Source organism: Gossypium arboreum, chromosome 10 (genome assembly GCF_025698485.1).
Source record: "Gossypium arboreum isolate Shixiya-1 chromosome 10, ASM2569848v2, whole genome shotgun sequence".
Taxonomy (NCBI): domain Eukaryota; kingdom Viridiplantae; phylum Streptophyta; class Magnoliopsida; order Malvales; family Malvaceae; genus Gossypium; species Gossypium arboreum.
In genome coordinates this window covers 115,685,685-115,712,189 of record NC_069079.1, presented here as the reverse complement: position 1 = coordinate 115,712,189, position 26,505 = coordinate 115,685,685, and the positions used below count along the sequence as shown (strand labels likewise).

The window sequence follows — 26,505 nt, the reverse complement described above, 5'->3', positions numbered from 1 at the left end:
GTTACAACATTGAGGAAGAAGAAAAGGATGATCACCGGTGGTACCATGATATACTGCGATATGTAAAAAATCATGAATATACTGATCAGGCAACTGAGAATGATAAAAGGACTCTTAGGTGATTGGCCAATGAATATGTCTTAAATGGGGAGATCATATATAAAAGAAGAAAGAATCAGGTGCTACTAAAATCTGTGGACGTTGTTGAGGCCAAAAAAATCTTGGAAGAAGTCTATGAGGGTGTTTGTGGAACACATGCTAATGGTTTTACAATAGTCATGCAAATCATGAGATTCGGATATTATTGGTCCACCATAGAAGGGGGTTGTATCAGTTATGCCAAAAGATGTCATAAATGCCAAGTTTATAGAGATAAAATTCATGTGCCTCATTCACCTCTTTATGTTATGACTTCTCTATGGCCTTTCTCTATGTGTAGCATGGATGTCACTGAACTGATCTTGCCAAAAGCTCCAATGGGCATCACTTTATCTTTGTGGTCATCGACTACTTCACCAAGTGGGTAGAAGCCGCTTCTTACGCCAATTTCACAAAGTTAGCAGCCAGCAAATTCTTGCAGAAAGAGATCATATGTTAGTATGGGATGTCAGAAAGGATTATATCTGGCAATGCATTGAATTTAAACAACAGTATGATAACAGAGGTCTATAGTCAATTCAAGATCAAACATCACAACTTATCACCATATCGCCCAAAAAAGAATGGTGCAGTAGAGACAACCAATATAAACATTAAAAAAGATTGTGGGGAAAATGACAAAGACTTATAAAGATTGGTATGAGAAGTTACCATTTGCCCTTTTGCTCCCAATAAATTTCAATCTTATTTATTGTTACAACCCTTTTCAAGTATTTTGATATTATAATGATTAATGGACTAATAATATTCAAGTAAAAGGATTTTTGCATATTACTAAAAGGATTTTTGCATATTACTCTAAAAGGTTTCTAAATAGTACAAGGACTTGAAACATGACCACTAGTTAGAACTAACCAAATCTAAGGGTTGGAAATATCTAGGAACGAATAGTCTAAATCATGATTACTTCTTTAGGTTTCTTGTCAAGATACCAGATCTGAACAAGAAGGCATAGTAACACATCAGTGATAAAACCTTGATGAGCAATGTCAACTTAAACACTAAAAAGGGATCGCTCTCGAAAATGACATTCTGCATTCATACAAATATCATTCACATACATCTAGTTAGGAGCATTTGATTCATTCTGATCATAACATCTTAATCACTAGGCATAAATATAGGCCTATTAAATGGATTCTACAGGTCATGTTCTCTAGAGAACCATTTAACAGATTAGTGAAACCACAAACCCTATACCCCTGAAGTTACAGTAGGTTGGGTTGAATATACCATAAAGAATCTTATCTCCCTGAAGTTGTAGTGGAGCAGATTGAAGCTACAAATCTTATCTCCTTAAAATTGCAGTGGAGCAAATTAAAGCTACAAATCTTATCTCTCTGAAGTTACAGTGAAATAGATTGAAGCTAAAAATCTTATACCCCTAAAGATGTAGTGGGTCGGATTGAATCTACCATAACGAATCTTATCTCCCTAAAGTTGTAGTGGAGCAAGATGAAGCTACAAATCTTATCTCTTTAAAATTGTAGTGGAGCAGATTGAAGTTACAAATCTCATCTCCCTGAAGTTGCAATAGAGCAGATTGAAACTACAAATCTTATCTTCCTAAAGTTGTAGTGAAGCAGATTGAAGCTACGAATCTTATCACCTTGAAGTTGCAGTGAAGCAGATTGAAGCTACCAATCTTATCTTCTCGAAGTTGCAGTGGAGCAAGATAAAGCTACAAATCTTATCTTCTTGAAGTTGCAGTGGAGCAAGATAAAGCTACAATCCTATACCCCTGAAGTTACAGTGGGTTGGATTGAACTTACTATAGCAAATCTTATCTCTCTGAAGTTGCAGTGGAGCAAGATAAAGCTACAAATCCTATACCCTTGAAGTTGCAGTGGGTTAGAATGAGGCTAGTTCAAAAAGAGAAGTACTAAAGAAGTAGAGATTCGACAAGACCATACAAAATTAGACCTTTTCAAAGTCTTTATTCCATTCTTGTTACACGACAACGAGCAAAGAGGGGAGCTGTAAGGGCCCAATTTCGTCCAACCGAAAACAATAAATAAATAAACAAAATATAAAAAACCAAAAAATAAAAAATCCAAGTCCATTTACCCAAAAAAGGGCCTAATACATTACCTAAATTACAAGCCCAATAACACAAAACCCTAAGGCCCAAAACTTAAGTTTTTAGAAAACTAAAAAAACCCTAGCCCTTTCGTGTCGTTCCCTACGTTGGCGTACTCACCGCTCGAGGTTTGCTTCCCTGCTACCATTACACTGAAATGGTAAGACGCGACTCCTATTGTCGTTGTTGACCGTACCTGCAAAGAGAACGAAAGAGGACAGAAGCAGAAACAACAGAAACAGCAAGAAGATACAAAAAAATAATAAATAGTATGTAATATATAGCTATAAAAGCCATAACAACAGATTGTATTAAGGAGAAAAAATTAAAATATAAAAAATCGAATAAGATGCAAAATGAACAAGTTTAAAAAAAAAAGAAGCTTTACTTGAAAACCGCCATCATCGTTGTCGTCGTGGGTCTCTTTCCTCTGACTCGAGAAGCCTAAGAACCCCTTAGGGTTCCATCAAATGCCTCATCGAAAAAGGGCGAAACCTTTCGGTTTCTTTTTCTTTGGCCGAACATCGGTTAGGTTGACGGGGATTTAAACCCTAGATCTATGTTATATTCGAAGAAAGGGTCTAAAAAGTTTTTTTGGGGTTTTCAGGCCACCGGAGATGGCGGTCGAGATCGCCGAGATCGGTGGCCATCGCGGACACGCTACGACTGTTAGCTGGACAGGGGACTGAATCGAGAGAAAAAAAAAGGGAGGAAAGATTTTTTTTTTTAAAACGGGATTGAAATGATTTTTTTAATATTTTTAATTTATATGGACTTGTTAAAATGACGCCGTTTCAAACGCCCCAAAACGACGTCATTTTAAAGGCTGACCTGAGGACCCGACCAGGATTCCTTTAGGATCCGCGCACTTTTTAAATGGAGGGTTTAATTGCTGCTCTGGCCCTTCCGTTTTTTACTATTTTCAATTTTGTCCTATAGCTTAGTATTTTTGCTTTTATTTTTTCCCTCTTGTTTTGTTTATTGAGCAATTTAGTCTCCCGACCACCGTGGACCCATTACGGGAGCGACACGTGTCCCAGCGCTTGGAATAATAACCCATCTGGTCCCTGTTTACTTTGGCGTTTTCATTTTAGGCTTTCATTTATTTATTTGTTTAGTTTTTCTCTATAATTTTTGCTTTTAATTTCATTTAAGTTCGATTAAGTCTTTTATTTATTTTAATTCAACTTTTATGAATTATTATTTTATTTATTTACTTATTTATTATTTCTTTATTCTTTTTATATTTAAAGTTTATATTATTCATATTTCTTTTATTTGCGCACTTGTTGTTCCTATCATTATTATTACCATTTATCTTTCGTCGATTATTTATATTAGTATTAGAATAGTAATTATAACATGATTATTGCCATTGTTATTATGAATTGGTGTTTTATTATTATAGTTATATCATTGTCATTTACTAGCATGACATTTTTATTTTTGTTATCATCGTTTCATTTTTACACATTTCTATTTTATTTTATTTTGCTACAATCACGCCACCAATCATGTTTAAAATATACTTACCCATTTTTATACTATGCCCAAATAAGTTAAATCAAATGTTACATTTGTATTTACTCGATGCATAAAAAAGGAAAAAAATTAAAATTAAGGCAATGTTCTGTATTTGAAGATTCGAGAAGTTGTGCCCTAACTTATGGAGTTTGACTTTCTATTTGAACCTAGAAAACCGAATATCCCTTTTAAAACTAAAACACATGAGATTTAAATAATAATTAAATAATGAGCAAGCTTATTTTCAAGGATTCGAGACGTCGTGTCCTATTTATAGGATATGACTTTTTCGTTTTAGTTACCTCGAGATAAGGTCTCTTATAAACGTTTTAATTTATTTAAATGATTTTAATTAAAGATAACATTATGCAAAGTGGGATCTTGTTTTAAATTCTCTTTAAATTTTCTATTCTCGACACTAAGACATCAACTAATCAACTAGGTACCAATTTTAGGCATTATGAGGGTGCTAACCCTTCCTCGTGCATAACCAACTCCCAAACTCATTTCCTAGATTTTGTAAATCGAAAATCATCGTTTTAGTAAATCTAAATTTTTGTTAAAATAATTAAATTACGAGGTAATTGGATCACACTTAATAAAAAGGATTAGTGATAATTCCTATTTTCTTTTTTAAAAATAAAAGACAATTTCTAAAATGGTTTTGAGAATATTATTAAAAATATTTAATATTTAATAGATAAAGAAAGACCTTAAAGATCCGTGGACTAGACCTAGCGCCGTCCAAAGCTGTTTAACACAAACATAGAAAAGATCGTTATGGCATAAAGTGTAATCAACATGATTGCCAATATCAACTAAAAATCATGCTTTAGAATTGGATAATCATTTTCCAAGCATAATATAATTTTATTCTTTCGATTATAATTGAAAATTATCACCCAAAATTCTAACTTTCACAAAAATAAAACTTCAAAGTAGATGTTTAAAAATACAACATATAATACAAAAGTTGAAATTTCTACCAAAATTAGATTAGTCAACCATTACTTTTCTAATAATACTACTTCGCGATTCAAGACTATACTTCATATTGTCTTAGTATCATATTTTTAAAATTAACAAATTTATGTATACCCATACCCATGTCAAAATCAAGAAACACAAAAAATAATTTGATGAGAAAGATTTGTGTTGGATTGTCTAAAGCTACAAATGGTAAAACAACAGCTTTAAATTCACGTCTCCATCTTGTCTCTTCTTAAAGTTGTAGCATTGGAAGGTAAGAAGAGACAAGAATTGTATGCTAAATTGACAAGAGCCTTCCAAAAGGTAGACCAAGAAATAACATGTTGCAAAATCAAACGCATATGCTTAATGCATAAAATGGATGCATGTGTAGGGCTTGTTTTAAACTTTACCATTTCCAGTTGCCCATGCTTGTGTGGTTATGTTGACAATGAAAACTCTTTTATTGCCTCTTTTCGCGGTGGTTAGTATTCGAGTTGTCACATCTATACATATATTAATTTTAATATAAAAGTGAAATAGTATCAATATCATATCAGTATTATCGATTTTACAAATCATATTAATTTGTAGTATGAATGTATATATGTACATAATATTGAACTCTTTTATATATATTTCGTTGTTTGATTTTTAAACAAAAATTTTAATTTTTGTAATATTTTATTTTCCATAAATGTATTAAAATAGAATATAAATTGATTAAATTAAACAATTGAATCTAATTATTAATAATATAGGTTAAAATTTTAATATTTTAATCTAATTTAAAATTTTGTATTAATCAATAGTTTCGTTGTTGTTTTTGAAAGTTCTCAAGTATAATTAAAGTATAAATATAAGTATATATCCAATCAACTATAAAATAAAGAATTAAATTATTACAATACAAATGGATTAAGAGCTAAAATAAAACGTAAAATCAAATAATTATAGCACAAACAGACTAAACTAGAACAATTCAAATTATAATTAACTAAATTAAAATCTATGCACAATAATAACGTTGGTGGGACTCGGAGACCCGCCGTATGTATTATGACCAGAACAATTCAAACTAGAATTAACTAAATCAAAACTCATGCATAGACTCTTAAATCTTTAAATATGACTACCCTAAACATACTTTAGGGCAGTTCCTTCATTTAAAAGTTGGGATTCAAGTGTCTTTTAGTTTTGCTTTTGGAAATGAAATTATCAAATACCCTTAATCAATTATTTAAGTATATAAAATTAGATTAATTTATATATATTATATTATTATATTAAAATTTTAAATATTAACACAATTATTATATTAAATTATTTAAATATCATATATTTTTGAATTATTAATTTTACAAATAATTTGAATTAATCACTTAAAATATATTTAAAATTTATATTTCATGTATCGTTACATTGTCATGTAAAAAAAAAAGGACATTTTAGCTTTTATTCATAATTTATTTTCAATTTTTTATATTCATTTTATAATTCATATTAAGAGTCACGATTACTTCTCTTAATAATGTCGTCTTTAAATTTACATTTTCTTTTTGAGAATGCAATATCATTTATAATTATATTCAATACTTATTAATAAATTTTACCTCTAATTTTGACAATACTATCAAACACTTAAAATTCAAGTATTATACATTTTTCAGATCTCCTTTAAATTTTTTTTTCCCTTAAAATCACTTTAAAACCAGAATTAAGCTTATATCAACAATTTCGACGGATAAAATGGGCAAGAAAAAGACAAGTTTCATCCTAATTATGAAACCAACCAAAAAGTGGGTCCAAGGTTTCAGGGATTTTCAACTTCTTTTATTATTATTTATTTTTCAATGTTCGCCTTGTCTGAACCTGAAACATAGCGAGCAAGGGTGCACGATTGCAATAAGATCACACCATTAGAGAGAGAGACGTGTTTCAACATTGGCCAGCCAAACCTTTTAAGACAATGTTCGCTGTTTTGTTCTTTCTCCGTCTCCCTTGAAAAACACGTTTTCAGTCTTCTTTTTAATTTTAAAATGGGCTGGAATTTGGTTGCTCCTCTATATATACGTCCATTTTGCAATTTGGTTCTGTTTTGAACAATGTAAGAACTCCATGGTTGTCCACTGAAGGAGACAAGGTCAATATGGGAAAGTTGAATACTTGGTTAATGCATTGGAGTGTGAGTTCTTCTCCAAATTGCTTGATAATAAAGTTTGGTTCAAGCTTTGATGGATGGAGATCAATCTTTTCAAATACATTGATTTGATTGAAGGTACTTATTTTTTTCTTTTGAGAAGTATCCTGAATTTTAATTGATATATGTAAATAAAGTGATCATAACCATTACTCCAATTAATAAAAAATCGATTGGATGGATTAATTTGGTGTATTAATAGTAGAGCACACCCTACATTATTATTTAATGCAAGTGCTTTGTAGTAATTTTGATAACTATTACTATATATATATATATATGCATGTTCAAGCTCTGGTTTATGATGTTGTTACCGAATTGAATTCCAATCAAAAGATTAGAGAAAATCTGGAAATTACATAAAAACACAAGGACAAAATTGAAAAATCAAAATAAGACTTTGTCTAACAAGAACGTTACATAAATAAATTTGCAATTTGAAGAAGAAAAATAAACCAACTTGAGAGAAGTAATGATAATAATATACTAAAATTAGTGGTAATAGGGACTCTTTTTTCAGACACTAAAAATGGCAATGAAACCCTTACTATTCTCCCTCCAATTGTTTGGCCAGCTAGTTATTTTAGGAACCAAATCCGAGAATCTGAGCAAAAATGGTTTTGTTCTATGATCTCAATCAACCAAACCAAAAGGAAAAAGAAATCCCAGAAAAAAGAGAGAAAGAAACCAGTTTTATTCCATTTTCTCCAATTTTTTGGCTTTATTCTTGAATCCAATATCTCGCATTTCTTCAAACAAATTAACAACCCAGAAAGCTCAAAACTTTGATAAAAAGATTGGATTTTTGGTGTTGGTTTTATTTGTTTATTTAGATGATTCCATTTCCCTCCAATTTGCTCTCTTCAAGGTCAGTTTCAGAATTGTTGTTCTTCTTCATATTTTTAGTGTTCCTGAAGACCCCACATTGATGCAAAGAGAAAAGACAAAAGACAAAAGAGACAAAGAGAGACAATTTTTTTTTTCTTTTGATATTTTGATTTATTGGTTAAAGAAAGGACGAAGAGATGCTGAATTTGAATGAAGATATAGTTTTTCTTTGTTAATTCATGGAATGAGCAGAAAGCTAAGCTTTAAAAAGGAATTTGAAATTGAAGTTAAGAACTCACAAGCAGGTGCAAAGAAGAAAGCGAATTTACAGCAATGTCAGTTGCTCATGTTGATGATGAAGAGGCTGCTGAAGTTGGCAATGTCGAAAAAGCCCTTCCTAGCGGTGACTTTTATACCGGCCAATGGTGTGATGGTTGCCCTCATGGCAATGGGAAGTATTTATGGACTGATGGATGTATGTATGTTGGTGAATGGTTCAAAGGGAAAACAACAGGGAAAGGCAAGTTCTGTTGGCCTTCAGGTGCTACTTATGAAGGTGAATTCAAGCATGGTTTTATGGATGGTAAAGGGACTTACACTGGCTTTTCAGGAGAAACTTATAAAGGGACTTGGGTTATGAACTTAAAACAAGGAGAAGGGACTATTAGTTTTGTGAATGGGGATTACTATGAAGGTGAATGGCGCCGTGGATTCCAGGAAGGATATGGGAGGTACCATTGGAAGAATGGGAACCAATATATTGGTCAATGGAAGAAAGGGTTGATAAATGGCAATGGAACAATGATTTGGAGTAATGGGAATAGGTATGATGGCTTTTGGGAGGATGGTTTTCCTAAAGGGAATGGGACTTATAAATGGCCAGATGGGAGCTTTTTTGTTGGTATTTGGAGTAAAGATGGTAAAGATCAAAATGGAACTTATTATCCATCTGATTCTCCAACTGAGAAATTTGATTGGGATCCTCAACAGGTGTTTTTAGAGGATCTGAAAGACTGTAAGATATGTGGTGGTGAGAAAGTATCAATTTGGCCTTCAGAAAAGATGCCAAATTGGTTTGCAATATCCAAAGAGAAAGATGGGAAACAAAGAAGAAGGTCTGATGGGAGTTTAAGTGGTTTTAGTATGAGTTCCGATTTCAATGGTGGAAGTGTTTCTTTTGGTAGTGAAGGAATCTCAAGACATGGGGATGGAAGTGTGGGAAGACTTCACCTTGAAGATTCAGTTGCAAGAGGGAGTTCTCTACAGCTTAAGAAGCCGCCAACACGGAGGCAAGGGCAGACAATATCCAGAGGCCACAAGAATTTTGAGCTTATGCTTAACTTGCAACTTGGTATCAGGTACTGGTTTTTACTTGTATCTTATCAGCTTCTATGTTGTTTTTCTTCTGGTTATGAAATGTCAAATGTTATTTGTTTTCGGGTATATGTTGTTTTGCCTTCTAGATTATGTTTACCGATATTGCAGCGAAGGTCGAACTCATTTTCTGTTTTGAGGTATAATGATTTATGTTGTAATCATGCAAGTGCTTGGTACTGAAGGTATAGGTTATGTTTATCGCTATATGCATTGCCTTTTAGATTATGTTTATTGATTTTGTTGTGAAGATTTATTGAAATCGAACTCGTTTCCGTTTTGAGATAAAATAATTTATATTCTAATCATGCATGTATTGGTTCTCTGGTTAAATTGTAGACACTCTGTTGGAAGGCCTGGTCCAGCTTTATCCCTTGATTTGAAGACATCAGCCTTTGATCCTAGGGAAAAATTTTGGACCAGATTTCCACCTGAAGGATCGAAGCACACTCCGCCTCATCCATCTTCTGAATTCAAATGGAAGGATTACTGTCCTCTTGTATTCAGGTTCGACACTGGATCATCTGCTTGTTCAAAAAGATAATCATTCTTTGAAGAAGCGTTTCATCTTGATCGTGCTACTATAGCATGATAACATAACCATGAAAAAAGCTGTATGCAAATGGAAGAATACTAAAATATTCACTTCATCCAATTCATTGCATGATAATAACTTTTGAAGTATATGATATGAATATGATACCACCATTAAGTGGTTACATTACAAGTATTTCCTAACATGTCATTTCTTTTACAATACCAGGACCCTAAGGAAATTGTTCGATATAGATGCAGCTGATTACATGCTTTCGATATGTGGGGATGATGCCCTTCGGGAACTTTCATCCCCCGGGAAAAGTGGAAGCTTTTTTTACTTGACCAATGATGACAAATACATGATAAAGACAATGAAGAAGGCAGAAGTAAAAGTAAGTTTTTATTGCTTTTTTCTATTGTGATGAACCCGTAAACCTGCAATTTCTAGTAGTTTTGCATTACTTTCTTGATGACTAAATAATCATCATTGCGGACTCTATTGCATTTGCAGGTTCTGATAAGAATGCTTCCTGCCTACTATAATCATGTTCGGTCCTTTAAGGACACTCTAGTCACCAAATTTTTCGGTCTCCATTGTGTGAAATTAACTGGGTCGACACAGAAAAAGGTAGTGTCAATGCAACTTCAAACACATCTTTGGGGTAATAAAATGTAGGAGATAAATCTCATACTTTCTTCACTTGTGATCTCAATGAGTCAGGTTCGATTTGTTGTAATGGGGAATCTGTTCTGTACCGACACTGCCATTCATAGGCGCTTCGACTTGAAAGGTTCTTTCCAAGGTCGCACAACTGCTAAACCTGAAGCAGAGATTGACTCAACAACAACCCTCAAAGACCTCGATCTCAATTATATATTTCGATTGCAGAAACTGTGGTTCAAAGAGTTCTGCAGGTGATTCTATTTTCTAATAACCTCTTTATTATTAAGGTTCATGTTACCTAATATTTCTTCCATTCCTTTCGTGCAGTCAAGTCGACCGAGATTGTGACTTTCTTGAAAACGAGAGAATTATGGACTACAGTTTGTTGATCGGTTTGCACTTTCGTGAAGTTTCCACGCCTCATACTTCTGGAGTTTCCTCACCTACTGGTTTATTTCTAGTTATCTAATGGAAATTAAAATTTCCATGACTTTGAAATCAATGGTTGCTTAACAGGTTAACATATCTTTTGGACTTAATTTGCAGGAAATGGAGATTGTGAAAATGGAGAAGCTCCTCGGCTATCCGAAGATAGCAATGATCAGCTTGTTATCAACTCCACACGGTAAAATTGATTGCCATTAACATGATAATTTATGGATCTAAAACATTACATGACATGAATCTTTCAATATGAAAACATACAGGCAGTCTCCGGTTAGTTTAGGTATAAACATGGCCGCTCGAGCCGAAAAGACGGTGAGGAAAAACGATTGCCAAGTGGTTGGAGAACCAACTGGTGTAATGTATGATGTCATTCTCTTCTTTGGTATAATAGACATCCTACAAGACTATGATATTAGCAAGAAGCTTGAGCATGCATATAAATCAATGCAATATGATCCAACTTCGATTTCTGCTGTTGACCCGAAGTTGTATTCAAAACGCTTCCGGGATTTCATTTTCAAAGTTTTCGTAGAAGACACTTGAAAATGCCATCATGATCTTTACAAGATTTTCAATTCGGCAGCAGTCTACACCCGATCGTTTTTCAGGGATGCGAGTGCTTAAAAGAAAAGGTTTACGGCTTCCGTCATTGACACGAGGTGAAGGTTTAGGTTAACATTGCAAACACAGTTGTTAAGGCTGTTTCAAATGTAAATGAATTGTTCAAATGGTGAAACATTAGAATTCATTCTTTTTTTTCTTTTTTTTTTTGTACCTAACTAGCTTGATATTATCATGTATAGGAAGGGTTTTGTTTGAACTAAACTAACATTTAGTTGCTTTTATATATATTGAAGATGAAAAATTTTGCTACACAGTGTTTGTATGATAACAAGCTATTGAATTTATATGATTTTATTAATAATTTTTTAAAAATAATATTAAATCTCCTTGATAAAGCACTTCATTTTAGAGGTTGTTACTGTAGAAATGAATGCATGGTCCACTTATCATTTTCCAAAGCTAACGTCAATCAACATTGGCATTTGTAGCAGCAAACAATGCACATCATATTGTAGTGAGTTTCCAATACATACAAGGCCCATTTTTAAGTCCTGTCCTCCTCCCACACGAGTAAACTCACGCTGAGCTTTCCATGAAATTTTCATATGATGAATGGGTTTTTTTTTTTTTTGTTATGTATTACATTAAAAGCAATGCTAAAACAAATATATAAACTTTATTTCCTCTCATGGAGTTCTAATCTTGGTGTATGATATTAATGGATAACTCCAACCAACTGTAATGTAGTCGGCAAAACAGTGTGATCAATGGATTAAGAAAGTAGTCAACTGTCAAAGGACATTGTTCCCTGAGAAGGTTCCAGAAGAAAAATGAAGGCGATTGATTTGACAAGGGGTGGAAAATGTGGCCAACCACTGGTCCTGGCCTGACATTTATGGATTTGCCCCCGCCTGTGGACTTTGTTATGCTGCCAAATGTTCATCCCAACTCTCGTGGGGATGCTGCAGCTGCTTCCCTCAATTTTATTGCTCCAATTTCCTTTACCTTCAATTCAAAAACAAAAACCTACAACTATGTCAAAAATGTAAACACCTCATATGTTTAAATTAGAAGGGATTGTGTACTATGAAACTATAATTTCACGTTATTATTATTTCTTTTCAATGGAAGATAATAAATTAAATTTTTGAAAATCAGTAGGAGAAATTTGATTTTTATTCTCTCATCAAAAGAGATAGAATATAAAATTACAGTTTCATACAATCATTTTCATGTTTAATATCCAAGTAAAAATTATCAAAAAATAAATAAAAATAATTGATCCATAAGCTGAAAATACTCCGTATTTTTATTTAGGGAAAGGAAATTTTAAATGTTTTCTAATACATAAAATATCTTTTTCCTTTTCTTAATCTGCTTTATTCTTTATATAAACTATTGTACAAGAAAAGTTAGGATTGAAATAAAAATAATTATAATATTTGTTTTATTTTCCTTTTCACTTCTTAATCAAATACTAATTATGATTATTATAAGTTATTCATTTTCAATAGTCATAATAATATTTTAATGATTTGAAGATAAAACTTTACTAAAAGAATTCAAATATTTGCTTTTAGTACTTAAAAATCAATTAGTCTATAAACATTAAAAAATAAAAATTAACATAAAAATTATTTAATGAAATAAAGACTTGAAAACTTTTAAAATAATAATCAGAAAATAAAAAAAAGTAACTTTAGTTTTTTTTATAAAATAATTTTTAAATTTCTGATTGTTAATTAAAATAATAAAAATGAATAATTTTCCAAATTATTGAAAATTAAAATTAAATCAAAACAAAAATTTAGTGGTAAAATTCAATAAAGACAAACTTCAACATTAAATTAAAATATAGCGATAAAATTGTGTCAGATTTCAATATTTGCTCATTAACTCCATTTTTAATACAAGCATACATGTATTAGATTCAATGGCAAATATTTCATCTGGTTTTCTTCACCCACTCCATAATTGCAGCATTTCTAGAATATGAGTCTTCCTTGTAGAACAAGAAATCTGCCCAAAAACATTTATATAACTACAAACATGCATACATCATTCACTTATGTAGAATGTTCTCATATTGGAAACCTTTCAATGCCTTAAGTCACTGACATTAACATCTCATTCAAATAAACTCTTCAAAATCGGAAACTTAATTCTTTCTATGGAGACTCTCTGTTATTGAGCGCAGAAAGCAACTGACCCGGATTCTAAAACAGCAAAGCGCAATTTGCATTGCTTCTGACCGGCCAAAACTAAGTCGAAGAAGTACTGTCCATGATTGCAAGGTTTGTAGAGCAGAGAACGGCATCCCACTTCTTATAGGGTTGAAATGGAAAGCATGGAACTTGGGGTTAGATGTATTGACATCCAGCAAATCTAGAGTTTAAATCTCAGCATGCACAACCTTTCTCTTATCTCGGACTGCGATCTTCTTAAAGAAAAAAAGTAAAGCATGAATTTTGTAGGTAGTATAATATATGTGCATTCAACCAAAATTGGCTTGGTTGAATCCTGCTCATCTCCTGGCATATACATACAGAAAGTTAAAAGGGAGAATAAGAGAGAACCAGCTTGTCAAAAACATGTTACTCCGGATGTATGGGGGTATGATTGTTAGAATGTATATCTGTGTTGAACAAATATCCATATATGACTCTCATGGCTGTGCCTAAGTAATATACGCACGCTGGAAACAGGGCAATGAAACCAAGCAAAGCACACGAACAACAGGCACTAAACTTTTTGACATGTATGCTAATCATTGTGTATGGTACAAAATAAAAAGATAATGAAATCTTTATCGAGGAAATTCCGAATGTAAACCGGATGAAATTTCATGCATAGATGTAGGAATCTGATGCTGCGAGTGGACCCAGAAGTGTTTTTGAGGATGCATATCAGCAACATGATGAACATTTATGCAAATAATGTGCTTTCCTATTTTGGAAATATGCCTAGCACTGAAGTGAAGTGCAGATCATGGCAAATACAATCTTTTGCTTTTTTTTACCAAAGATGGATAGTGACATTAGAACAAGAACCACTTCTCGTTCACGAAGCTTCACACCGATGCCGTCTTTGATCTCATAGAAGGCATATGCAAAAGGAGAAAAAAGAAGAAAAGATAAAACTGTAAAATCCTATGATTTATGGGGTATGAAGTAACCTTCACATTGTTAGGCCTATTTGATTCATTTTTTTACTGCAATCAAGCACATAAACTATCACATTTAGAACCTAAATAAACATCATTACATGTTGAGTGCTAAAGATTGTACCTTAAACCGATCCTCAGTCACCGGAGGCTGCAATGGTGTTTGCTGGATCAACAACCGGAGAAGATGAATCTCTATCCCTTCCACTGCTGCTGCTTTCAAAAACGACTTTTGAAATGCAAGGAAACTCGTTTTTCACATCGGCTCCATGGTCATATAGGAACCCCTTGAAAACATGGCCACTTATATTCACAGTAGCTTGGTATGCAATCTCTGCTTCACCATCACTAATGGCTGTCACTTGAATACACCTGAAAACCGCCGGTGCTTGAACTCGAACCGGTAAGGATTCTTTAAATCCTGAATCTGGAAATTAACAAAATACCCAGTTTTATACTAACAGAGAACAAGTTATATATGGTAAAACAACAGTTCAACAAATTTAGTACATATAAATCATTCAGACGCATAATATCTCAGCTTAGTTATATATTTAAAGTTGAAAGACTTAGATGAGAATTCAATAACCCAGCAAATTCAATACATTGAAGCATCCATTGAACACTAAAATTCAATAACTCCTATACATTTCAATCATTCATTAATTAAAAAAAAAAAAAGAGAGAGAATCCCAGCATTGTTTTATCCTGAATTCAATGGTTTCTTCGGCATGGATTCAATAAATTTGATACTTAGATGAAGAAAAATGGAAGGAAAGATTATAAAAGAAAGAAGAAGATAAAGAGAAAGCAAACCCTGGTGACAAGTGTCTGCTTCAAAATTCAAGGACTTGGAAGCAGCGTTTGAAGTCAAATTCAAAACCCTTTGTCTTTTACCACCACAAGAAGAGGAGCCGGAAGACCAACCACCATTTCCGCCGCCGTCATCATCCCCGATCACTAAAACCTTCCTGTCTTTTCTCCTAGCAGCAGGCACCCATGTGCTCTTCACGTGAGTAGCACAATCATACCCTCGACTCTTACAACAAGTCCGACACCTACTATATCCACACTCCTTCTTTGCCCTATTCCCACAATCTCTACACACCTTGAAGCAACCACCAGCAGCACCACTTTCATCATCATCTTCTTCTTCAACATTATTCAAGGTTCCATCTTTCTTTTGGAAAACTGGTATTGATTCTTGGGCGGTGCTTCTCTTTGAAGTCCAAAGATTTGTGTCAGTCAAGTTGTAGTTTTGGTTAAAGGGTTGTGGTGGTGGTGGCGGCGGTGGTGGGGCTTGTTGTTGTTGGTTTTCCTGTGGTGGTGGAGCTATAAGGAAGATGTTATGGAGGCCTAACATGTTGGTGGGGTGGTGATCATAGGGTGGTGGTGGCGGTGGGAGAGACCATGTTTTAGTGGTGGCGGAGTTGGTTGGGGTGGCCACAATTGGAAGTTTAGGAGTGGAAATGGTAAAAGTTAAAAAAAGAGAAAGAAAAGGAAAGAGATGCGAAAAGCTGAAGCAGAAGCAAACTGAAAGTAGGTGAAGAAACAGTTAAAGATGTTTTGGGAGAAAGAGGCTTTTTACTGCTAAATAATCAAATCTGACACAATCCATCATTCCTACTTCTACGCCCAATACTTGTCTTATCTAACCCTTCTCTCTTCATTTTCTCGATATTTTCCACTCATTATTATTGAAAAGAAATAGAGAAGACATGAATAATTTCTTATATTTTTACAAGTCACCATAATTTATACAAATAAAAATTTAAAAGAATTTTAAACATCAAGATACAAATTCCAAGTTAAATGGTAATAGTAATTAATTAAAAATAATATTATTTTAGAAACACCCATTAATCAAATTGTATACAAGTAATAATGAATAAAGAGGACTCATTATTTTCTCTTGGTTTGGGCATTGCTTTGAGTGGAAATATTTATGCATAACCACACTTCAATAATCAAATGCCATTAATCTCAACATCATTACATAACCAAATGCCTTTCATTATAACAAATAGTAGATCTCTTTTGTATTATTTAAGGGAAAAAAATGGGAGTAAATTGAGAATTAGGTGAACAAATTGGACATCACTAGGGTTTTGTTAGGTTGATTAGGGAGACCACAAATTTAATATTGGTTATGGACCAATCTAAAGAATTTTAGCCAAAATTCTACATCCCTATATCTCTTATAGACCCCCTAGGGGTAGGCATATTAGTGGACCAAGTTTCCTTTCTTTTTCTTTGATGGTGACAATATTTTGCTGTTTATTTCATACTCTTTCCTTTCTCAATCAATGGTCCTACTTATTTCTTTTATGTTTCTGTTTTTGTGCTCTTAGGAAAATTATAAATTTTATTTATCTCTTAAATATTAATTTTAAATTCATTGATTATTATACATTTGGAACAATAATTATATAAAAATGGACTTCCTTTTTCATTTATACATGTTATAGTTTAATTCAACCATGTATGTATCTTATAACCATATAATGTTCAAAATTATCAAGATTTAATTAAATATTTTATTGAATTACCAAAAAAAATAAAAGTGAATCTTTCATTGTATGATGGATTAAAGTACTTAACACCCAAAATGGAAATTTCTCCTAATTAACTGGTAATATTAGGCGTTATTATTATTATTATTATTATTATTATTATTATTATTATTATTTTGGGTGATTTGATAAAAAATGTTAATTTAAAGACTAAAAATGTAAAAAAATTAAATAGTGGGCTAAAAAGACTTTTTATAAAATTAGAAGGCCAAATAAATCATTATGCCTTTTAAATATAACTATACTTGGTTCCGACTTCGTTATTTGTTTGTATCAAATAATGGAGTAAAACTTTAAGAGTTAAAATATGATTTAAGTCTTATTAAATTTAAAACAATAGAGTTTTGTATCAAATAATGGAGTAAAAATTTAAGAGTTAAAATATGATTTAAGTCTTATTAAATTTAAAACAATAGAGTACATTTGAAATATAGTTTTCTTGTTTCTATTTTCAACTATTTAATTTTTTACTTTTTAAAATTTAAAATTCAGATCCAATTGTTACTACTGTTAAATTGTTTTATTAAATTTATTAGTGTGACATTTAAAATTTTTAAAAATATTTTTACTTAGTAGTAATCATGTAACAAAAAGTAACCTTGAAATGTTGAAGTGGATTTTTTCTTAAAAATACCATTCAAAAATATTTTTATTGGATTAGTACTCTTAAGAAAAATTAACATTAGCATTAGGATTGAAAATAGTTAACAATATTAACTATTTAGATTAACTAATAACATTATAAAAATAGAAAAACCAAATTATGTCAAAAATTGAAGTATATAGATTAAATCTCAAATTCAATAAAATATATGGGTCAAGTTGAAATTTGACCATTGTCTTATAATGTAAAAAAAGAAAAGAAAAGACAAACACAAAATAAATGAGAAGCTGCGTGTCAATATCTAAGAACCTTACAACATTTAAGTTATATATAATTCAGCAACATTTTAATTGAAAAGTTATTGATGTTAACTATTTAGACTAACTAATAATATTATAAAATTATAGAGACCAAATTATATTAAAACTAAAGTTTAGAAATCAAATGTCAAATTTAAGCATAATAAAAGGATTAAAATTGAAATCTAACCATTTTATAATGTAAAAATGTGCACAATTGGCTTTACACATGTCAACAAAAGAAGACCATTAGGGATTTCCTTTTATATGTAGTTATATATATGATTTTATTATATGAAAAACAATTAAAGTATGATTTATAATATAATATGAAGGAACCATTAATAAGTTTTGAGTGTAATGGCAAGATACATTGTATTTATAAGGAGAGAATAAAGATTCGAACTTTAGAAAAGACACTGTTGGAAAGGGAAGCCATGAACCTAAAAGAAATAATCTTTATGGGTTGTGTTGATACAAGGATGGGTAGGTGGTGGACATGGGTGGTTCACCCTATTTGGGACAGGGTGGAAAGTTGCCAAATAGTATTGTAACAACCAATTTTTAGTCAAATGGGAATAATAGTTTCGGGACCACAAATTTAAGGTCAATATAATATTTTATTATTATTTTAATGTATACAGCATGTTAGTATGATTGTGTAAAAATTTCGTTAAGAAATTTTATTGTTTGTGTGTTCAATTTGATAAAAAGAACTAAATCGCATAAAGTGTAAAACTTGAGTTCTATTAGCTAAAGGTGTCTAATAGCTATAGAACCTTAACGTGGAGGTCCTTATGTGGTAATTAGTCCACTAATATGTTAGTGAATGATAATGGCTTGGCAATTTTGTAATTTAAATTAATTATAAAGGTTAATTAAGTAAATAGGTAATTAATTGATAAATTAATAAAACAAAATGCCATTTTATTTCATTCATCTTCTTCCTAGCCGAAATTTGAAGAAGGAAGAACACATTTAGGGCTTTAAAACATTTGGATCAATCTTTAGCTTGCATGTAAGTGATTTTGACTCGGTTTTTAATGACTTTTATGTTTTTGGAGTCGTTGTAACTTAATCTAGCTAGCCCAGGGACTATTTTGCAAAATTTTTAAAGGTTTAGGGTTTTTATATTAATGAATATGTGTGTATTTTGATGTTTGATGATAGAAAATGAATGGTTTTTGTTAGATAAACAACATTTGTTAAGTGATTTTGGGTGAAATTGCAAATTGGGAATTTATTTGTGAAAAATGAAAATTATGTGATAAATGTGTGAATTAATGAAAAATATGGGCTGTTATGATAATAAAATAAATTCAGCTAGCATGAGTAGGGACCTAATCTCATGAATTTGTATTTTTATGAGTTAAGGACTAATTTGTAAAGATGTTGAAATATTAGGGGCAAAAGTGAAATTTTGCCATAATGTGATTTTTGAGCTAAATTGAATAGAATGATAATTGAATAAGTTAAATTTGATATTATATAGATCAAGAAAAGGAAAGTTCAGATCTAGATCGGGGGAAAAATAAAGTATTGTACTAGTCGATCCATTTTGTCATTTTTGTGATCGAGGTAAGTTTACATGTTAATAAACATTAATATAATGTGTTTTAAATGCTTTAGTATTGAATTAATTGTGAACACGACCTTATAGATATGTTCGACCAAGATTCAACAATGTAAAAATCCCGGTTGAACCATAGGAATAGATTAGGATACAAATGACATGTCATTAGGGGTTATGTGTTTTAGGTGCTGGTCCGTACGTCCTACCGGTGGCTGAGTTATCCGACATGTGTTGCTGATTCTCGTCAGCTTGTGTGAGCAGCACCGTATAGTTACATCTTGACTGCCAGATTGTGTGAGTAGACCCGTTGATAGCTCGAGAGTGAATATTATATGAGATATGAGATTGAGATAGCTTTGGCTATGTATTGGCACTTAGGGTGCGAGATTCCCGAGTATTTGATATTATTCCAAATGGTTCAACGGGTATATCAAGGATATGGATGAGTATGAAATTGGTACGAGTTGATACAAGTATGTACATAAAACATACAAGCATTGAATCGAAGAAATTTGTGAATTTCATATCTAACCTTGTGAATGAATATGTGATAGGTCTGTGGATCAATATGAGTTATATTTTGATATGTTTAATTTTTTAAATTGTGTATATATGGTAAGTTGAATTTATTACCATACGAACTTACTAAGCTTTATAGCTTGCTTTGTTTACTTTTCCGTGTTTTATAGTGATTATTGAAGCTTGTTCAGATTTGGGAGTCTTCAGAGATCTCATCACACTATCAACCTTTCATTTTGGTACTTTTGAAATTATGATTTTGGTTATATGGCATGTATAGAAATTATGGTCATTATAATTTATAATATGATAATGGATTTAGCCATTTGATTTGGCTTGTAAATGATGAATGCTTGGCTATGTGTATAACCATGTAATTTGGCTTATTTTGGCATGTTTGGTGATTTATATATATATATATATGTTCAAATGGCCCTTCGATATGTTGTGTATAATTGTTGTATGATTGTTTATTGTGAGTTGGTATTTGGAGTACCAAATGGTTGAAATTTGAGATTGGTATGCTTGAGGTTTTAGGTGAAGTGATGCATAATTGAAAGTGACTATTTAGGTGATTTGAGAATGTGAAATTGGTATGAATTGAATGGCTTATTGTGATATTTGAGTGTCTTGTGGTTGTTGGTATAGAATTGGCATTAATTAGACTTGTTTGAAATTGGTTTGAATGCTTATTTATATCATGTTATATGCCATTTGAATTGTATAGGTGAATGCAAATTTGGGTGAGCAAGATGGCTTGATAAATAGCCTATTTTTGTCTATACGGGTAGAGATACGGGTGTGTGTCTCAGCCGTGTGTGACACACGGTCAAGTGACACAGACGTGTATCCCCTGGTGTTTAATTATAAACCAAGTCAATATGTTCCACACGGCCTAGTGCACGGGCGTGTGACTTGACTGCGTGGCATAAGTCAGTATACCCTACAGGTTTGGCACAACCTAGTACACGACCTAGCACATGGGCGTGTGAGGCCATTTCGAATGGCACACAGGCTAGTCACACAGGCGTGTGGTTGGCCGTGTGACGCAAATTAGGGAGTTACACGGGGTCAGACATGGGCTGGGACACGACTATGTGATCCCATTTTGAATGTCCATACGGCTTGTGACACGGGTGTGTCTTTGGCCTTGTGAGACACACGGTCGGGTCACACGGGCATGTGTTCCCTGATTTTGTAAAATTTTCTATGTTTTTCCAAAAATTTCCTGAGTTATCGGTTTAGTCCCGAACTACTTCTAATGCATAATTTGGGCATCGTAGGCTGGTATTAGGGACAATGTGATTGATTATGAATGATTTATATTTGGAAATGAAAAATGTATGTGAAATGTATAATTATTTATGAAATAAGTCCGGTAATACTCCGTAACCCTATTCTGATGATGGATACAGGTTAAGGGTGTTACATTTATTGGTATCAGAGCTATTGTTTAGTCGATTTTAGGACTAATGTAGCTAGTAAGAGTCTAGCTATACATGCCATATATAACCTGTGATAGTGTGATATCTCCTGACAGTTTTAAATCATGGTTTTATATAGTAATGGATCCCAATCGAGCAGTGGCTGATGATGTTGAAAGTAATGCGCCAGCCTTTGTTCATTGAGCAGCACAGTCTGAGTCGAGACCCATATCTAGGAGTTAAGGAGGAGAGGCCAAAGAAACCTTCTTCCAAATGATGAACGAATGGTTTACTGAGTTTGTCTGAACTAATCCATCTGTTCAGTAACATCCACCTCTACCTATTCACCAACCAGTCCCGTAGCTCCTCAAGGTTTGGAACCTTTATGTTTGAGTAAGCCACCAGTGGATAAAATTAAAAAATATGGGGCTGAAGAGTTTAGAGCTACAGTTGATGACGATCTTGAGAGAGCTGAGTTTTGGCTTGAGAATACAATCTAAGTATTTGATAAATTATCTTGCACGCCAGCTGAATGTGTTAAATAGGCCGTATCACTTCTAAAAGATACTGCATATCAATGGTGGAACACTTTAATATCTGTGGTGCTGAGAGAAAGAGTCACGTGGGAATTCTTTCAAACCAAGTTCAGAAAGAAATACATAAGCTAGCGGTTTATTGATAAAAAATGCAAAGAATTTCTAGAGTTGAAACAGGGTCGAATATCAATGATAGAGTATGAGAGAGAATTTGTAACACTCAGTAAATATGCTCGAGAATGTGTATCCACTGAGGCAATTATGTGTAAGTGATTCGAAGACGGGTTGAACGAAGACATTAGACTTTTAGTCGGGATTCTTGAATTGAAAGAATTTGTTGTGTTAGTTGACAAAGCTTGTAAAGCCAAAGAACTTGGCAAAGAAAATAGAAAAGTTGATTCTGATGCTAGAGATTCTAGAAAGAGGTCGATGAATAAACCCTATCACTCTTCATCAAAGAAATAACAGGATTTGTATAACCGTTCAAATGCTTCAATGGTGTTTTCTAATAGAGATCGTGGGAAGCAATACATGAGTTCTAAAGCCCAAGCCACTTCAATATCGAGTGTTGGTAGTGTTAGAACCAACAAACCCAAGTGTCAACAGTGTGGAAGATGACATTTTAGAGACCACTGGATGAATAATAAATTTCAAATGTGGCTCGCAAGATCACTTTATTTGGGATTGTCCTAGGATACTCGAGAAAGATAAATTTTTGAATGTAAGATTGAGCAATACAGCTGCTAGAGGGAGACTACCTAGAAATATGGGAAATGTGACTAGTAGCAAAGGTGTGAAAAAGGATTCTGTTGTGAGATTCGAGGCTTGAACACCAGCCAGAGCTTACGCTATTCGCGCTCGCAAAGATTCGTCATCACCAGATGTTATCACCGGTACATTTTTTCTCTATGACACTGATGTAATTTCTTTAATTGATCCTGGATTGACTCATTCATATGTCTGTATGAATTTAGTGTCTAGTAAGAGTTTTCCTGTTGAGTCTACGGAATTTGTGATTAAAGTATTGAACCCCTTAGGTAAGTATGTCCTAGTTGATAAAGTTTGTAAGAATTATCCTTTGATGACTTGGGGTTACTATTTTCTGGCTGATTTGATGCTTTTACCATTTGATAAATTTGATGTGATTTTGGGTATGGATTGGTTGACTCTGCATGATGCTATTATGAATTGTAGATGAAATACTATTGAATTGAGATGTCATAATGATGAAATTCTTTGAATTTAATTTGATGAGTCAAGTAAGTTGCCTATTGTGATATCGGCGATGTTAGCACAGAAATATGTGAGAAAAGGTTGTGATGCTTACCTTGCGTATGTGATGGATACAAAAGTGGCTGAATCGAAGATTAAATTAGTGCCAGTGGTTTGTGAATATTTGGATATGTTTCCAAAAGCGTTACTTGGGTTGCCACTAATCAGAAATGTCGAGTTTGCTATTGAATTAGTACCTGGAACATCACCAATATCGATAGCTCCATACAAAATGGCTCTGACATAATTGAAAGAGTTAAAAGCTCAGTTGCAAGAGTTAACAGATAGAGGTTTTGCACAACCTAGTTTTCGCCCTACGGTGCACCAGTTTTGTTCGTAAAGAAGAATGATGGTTGATGAGACTGTGTATTGACTATCGTCATCTCAACAAAGTTATAATTAAGAATAAATATCATTTGCCGAGAATTGATGATTTGTTTGATCAGTTAAAAGGAGCAATGGTATTCTCAAAGATTGATCTACGATCTGGTTATTATCAATTGAGAGTTAAAGATTCGAATGTATCGAAAACTGCATTCAGAACAAGGTACGGGCATTATGAATTTCTTGTTATACTATTCGAATTAACTAGCACTCCTGCAGTTTTTATAGATTTGATGAATTGAATCTTTAGACCGTATTTGGACAGATTTGTTGTTGTATTTATCGATAACATTCTGATCTATTCCCGAGATGAATCTGAACAAGCTGAACATTTGAGAATTTTATTACAAACCTTGAGAGATAAACAATTGTTTGCTAAATTTAGCAAATGCGAGTTTTGGTACTTATAGACTTTTCGCTCCATAGATTAGTTAAATTGTACATCTCTGAGGTTGTTAGATTGTACAGGGTGCCAATTTCTATTATTTCAGATAAAGATCCAAGGTTTACGTCGCAATTTTGGAAGAAATTGCAAGAAGCTTTGGGTACGCGGTTGCACTTTAGTACTGCATTTCATCCGCAAATAGACAGTCAGTCTGAGAGAGTAATCCAGATTCTCGAAGATATGCTTCGTTGCTGTGTTTTAGAGTTTGAAGGCAACTGGGAAAAATATTTACCGTTGGTTGAATTCACGTATAACAACAATTTCCAATAGAGCATAAAGATGGCACCGTATAAAGCATTATATGGTTGTAAATGCTGAACTCCATTGTATTGGACCGAGCTTAGTGAAAAAAAGATTCATGGGGTTAATTTGTTCAGAGAGAGCGAAGATAAAGTGAAAATAATTCACGATAGTTTGAAAGTAGCTTCAGATCAATAGAAATCGTATGTGGATTTGAAATGCAAAGACATTGAATTTCAAATCGGCTATAGGGTATTTTTGAAAGTATCTCTGTGGAAGAAGATTCTTCGTTTTGGTCGCAAAGGAAAATTGAGTCCACAATTTATCGGGTCGTATGAGATTATTGAGAAAATAGGGCATATCAACTAGCTTTACCCTCAGAATTAGAAAATAACCACAGTGTATTTCATGTGTCGATGTTACGATGGTATCGATCAGATCTATCGCATATCATTTCTCCGACAGAGATTGAAACTCAGCCTGATATGACGTACGACGAAGAACTTATCAAAATTCTGGCTCGAGAGATTAAAGAATTGTGAAATAAAAATGTAGCTTTAGTGAAGGTTTTATGGCAACAGAACGGCGTTGAAGAAGCTACATGGGAACTCGAGGAAGCTATGAGAAAACAGTACCCTAACTTATTTTCTGGTAAGATTTTTAGGGACGAAAATTCCTAAGAGGGGAAAGTTGTAACAACTTGTTTTTAGTTAAATCGGAACAGTAGTTTCGGGACCACAAATCTGAGGTCAAAATAATTATTTTATTATTATTTTAATGTCTATAGTATGTTAGTATGATTGTGTACAAATTTCATTAAGAAATTTTATTGTTTGAGTGTTCAATTTGATAAAAAGGACAAAATCGCGTAAAGTGGAAAACTTAAGTTCTATTTGCTAAAGGTGTCTAATAGAACCTTAAAGTGGAGGTCCTTACATGGTAAATAGCCCATTAATATGTTAGTAGATGATTATGGCTTGGCAATTTTGTAATTTAAATTAATTATAAAGGTTAATTAATTAAATATGTAATTAATTGATAAATTAATAAAACAAAATGCCATTTTATTTCATTCATCTTCTTCCTAGTCAAAATTTGAAAAAGGAAGAACACATTTAGGGCTTTGAAACATTCGGCTCAATCTCTAGCTTGCATGTAAGTGATTTTGACTTGGTTTTTAATGATTTCTATGTTTACGAAATCGTTGTAACTTAATCTGCTAGCCCATGGACTATTTTGTAAAATTGTTAAAAGTTTAAGGTTTTTCCATTGATGAACATGTGTGTATTTTGATGTTTTATGATAGAAAATGAATGGTTATTGTTAGATAAACAACATTTGTTAAGTGATTTTGGGTGAAATTGCAAATTAGGGGTTTATTTGTGAAAAATGGAAATTATGTAGCAAATATGTAAATTAATGAAAAATATGGACTGCTATGATAATAAGGGAAATTCAGCTAGCATTTAGGGACCTAATTGCATGAATTTGTATTTTTATGAGATAAGGACTAATTTGTAAAGATGTTCAAATATTAGGGGAAAAAGTGAAATTTTTTCATAATGTGATTTTTGGAATAAATTGAATAGATTGATAATTGAATAAGTTAAATTTGATATTATATAGATCAAGAAAAACGAAGTTCAGATCTAGATCGGGGGAAAAATAAAGTATTGGACTAATTGATCCATTTTGTTGTTTTTGCGATCGAGGTAAGTTCGTATGTTAATAAACATTAATATAATTGTGTTTTAAATGCTTTATTATTGAATTAATTGTGAATACTACCTTACGGATATGTTCGACGAAGATTCAACAATGTGAAAATCCCGGTTGAACCTTAAGAATAGATTAGGATACAAATGACATGTCATTAGGGGTTATGTGTTTTGGGTGTTGGCTCGTACGTCCTACCAGTGGCTGAGTTATCTGGCATGTGTTGCAGATTCTCGTCAACTTGTGTGAGCAGCACCGTATAGTTACATCTTGACCGTCAGCTTGTATGAGTAGACCCGTTGATAGCTCGAGAGTGAACATTATATGAGATATACAATTGAGATAGCTTTAGCTATGTATTGGCACTTAAGGTGCGAGATTCTCGAGTATCCGATATTATTCCAAATGGTT

At 32.7% G+C, this 26,505-nt stretch overlaps 1 protein-coding gene and 1 pseudogene across 3 annotated transcripts; one reads left to right on the top strand and one right to left on the bottom strand.

The window, feature by feature from the left end:
• The first annotated feature begins 7,390 nt into the window (after window positions 1–7,390).
• LOC108488726 (phosphatidylinositol 4-phosphate 5-kinase 6-like) lies at window positions 7,391–11,655 on the top strand (annotated as a pseudogene).
• A 1,557-nt stretch (window positions 11,656–13,212) lies between these two features.
• On the bottom strand, window positions 13,213–16,228 carry LOC108487158 (protein SHI RELATED SEQUENCE 6). Of its 3 annotated transcripts, XR_008272657.1 has the most exons (4): window positions 15,326–16,228; window positions 14,634–14,936; window positions 13,556–13,877; window positions 13,213–13,365 (listed from the first exon to the last, which is right to left on the bottom strand). XR_008272657.1 is itself a non-coding variant. In XM_017791422.2 (3 exons), exons 1-2 carry the CDS (start codon window positions 15,870–15,872, stop codon window positions 14,647–14,649), a joined length of 837 nt encoding a protein of 278 aa, XP_017646911.1. In that variant the 5' UTR covers window positions 15,873–16,228; the 3' UTR covers window positions 13,350–14,438; window positions 14,634–14,646. The 3 variants fall into 3 exon arrangements, 2 of the variants coding, with proteins under 2 accessions (XP_017646911.1, XP_017646909.1); XM_017791422.2 differs by having other exon boundaries at window positions 13,350–14,438; XM_017791420.2 differs by having other exon boundaries at window positions 13,350–13,877.
• Between the last annotated feature and the right edge of the window lie 10,277 nt (window positions 16,229–26,505).

Excerpts from the sequence above, each read along its gene's own strand:
- LOC108487158 (XM_017791422.2), bottom strand. The coding sequence starts at position 15,872 with ATGTTAGGCCTCCATAACATCTTCCTTATAGCTCCACCACCACAGGAA. Across the intron at positions 14,937-15,325 it reads AGCAGACACTTGTCACCAGG|ATTCAGGATTTAAAGAATCC; the intron begins GTTTGCTTTCTC and ends GTTAATTTCCAG.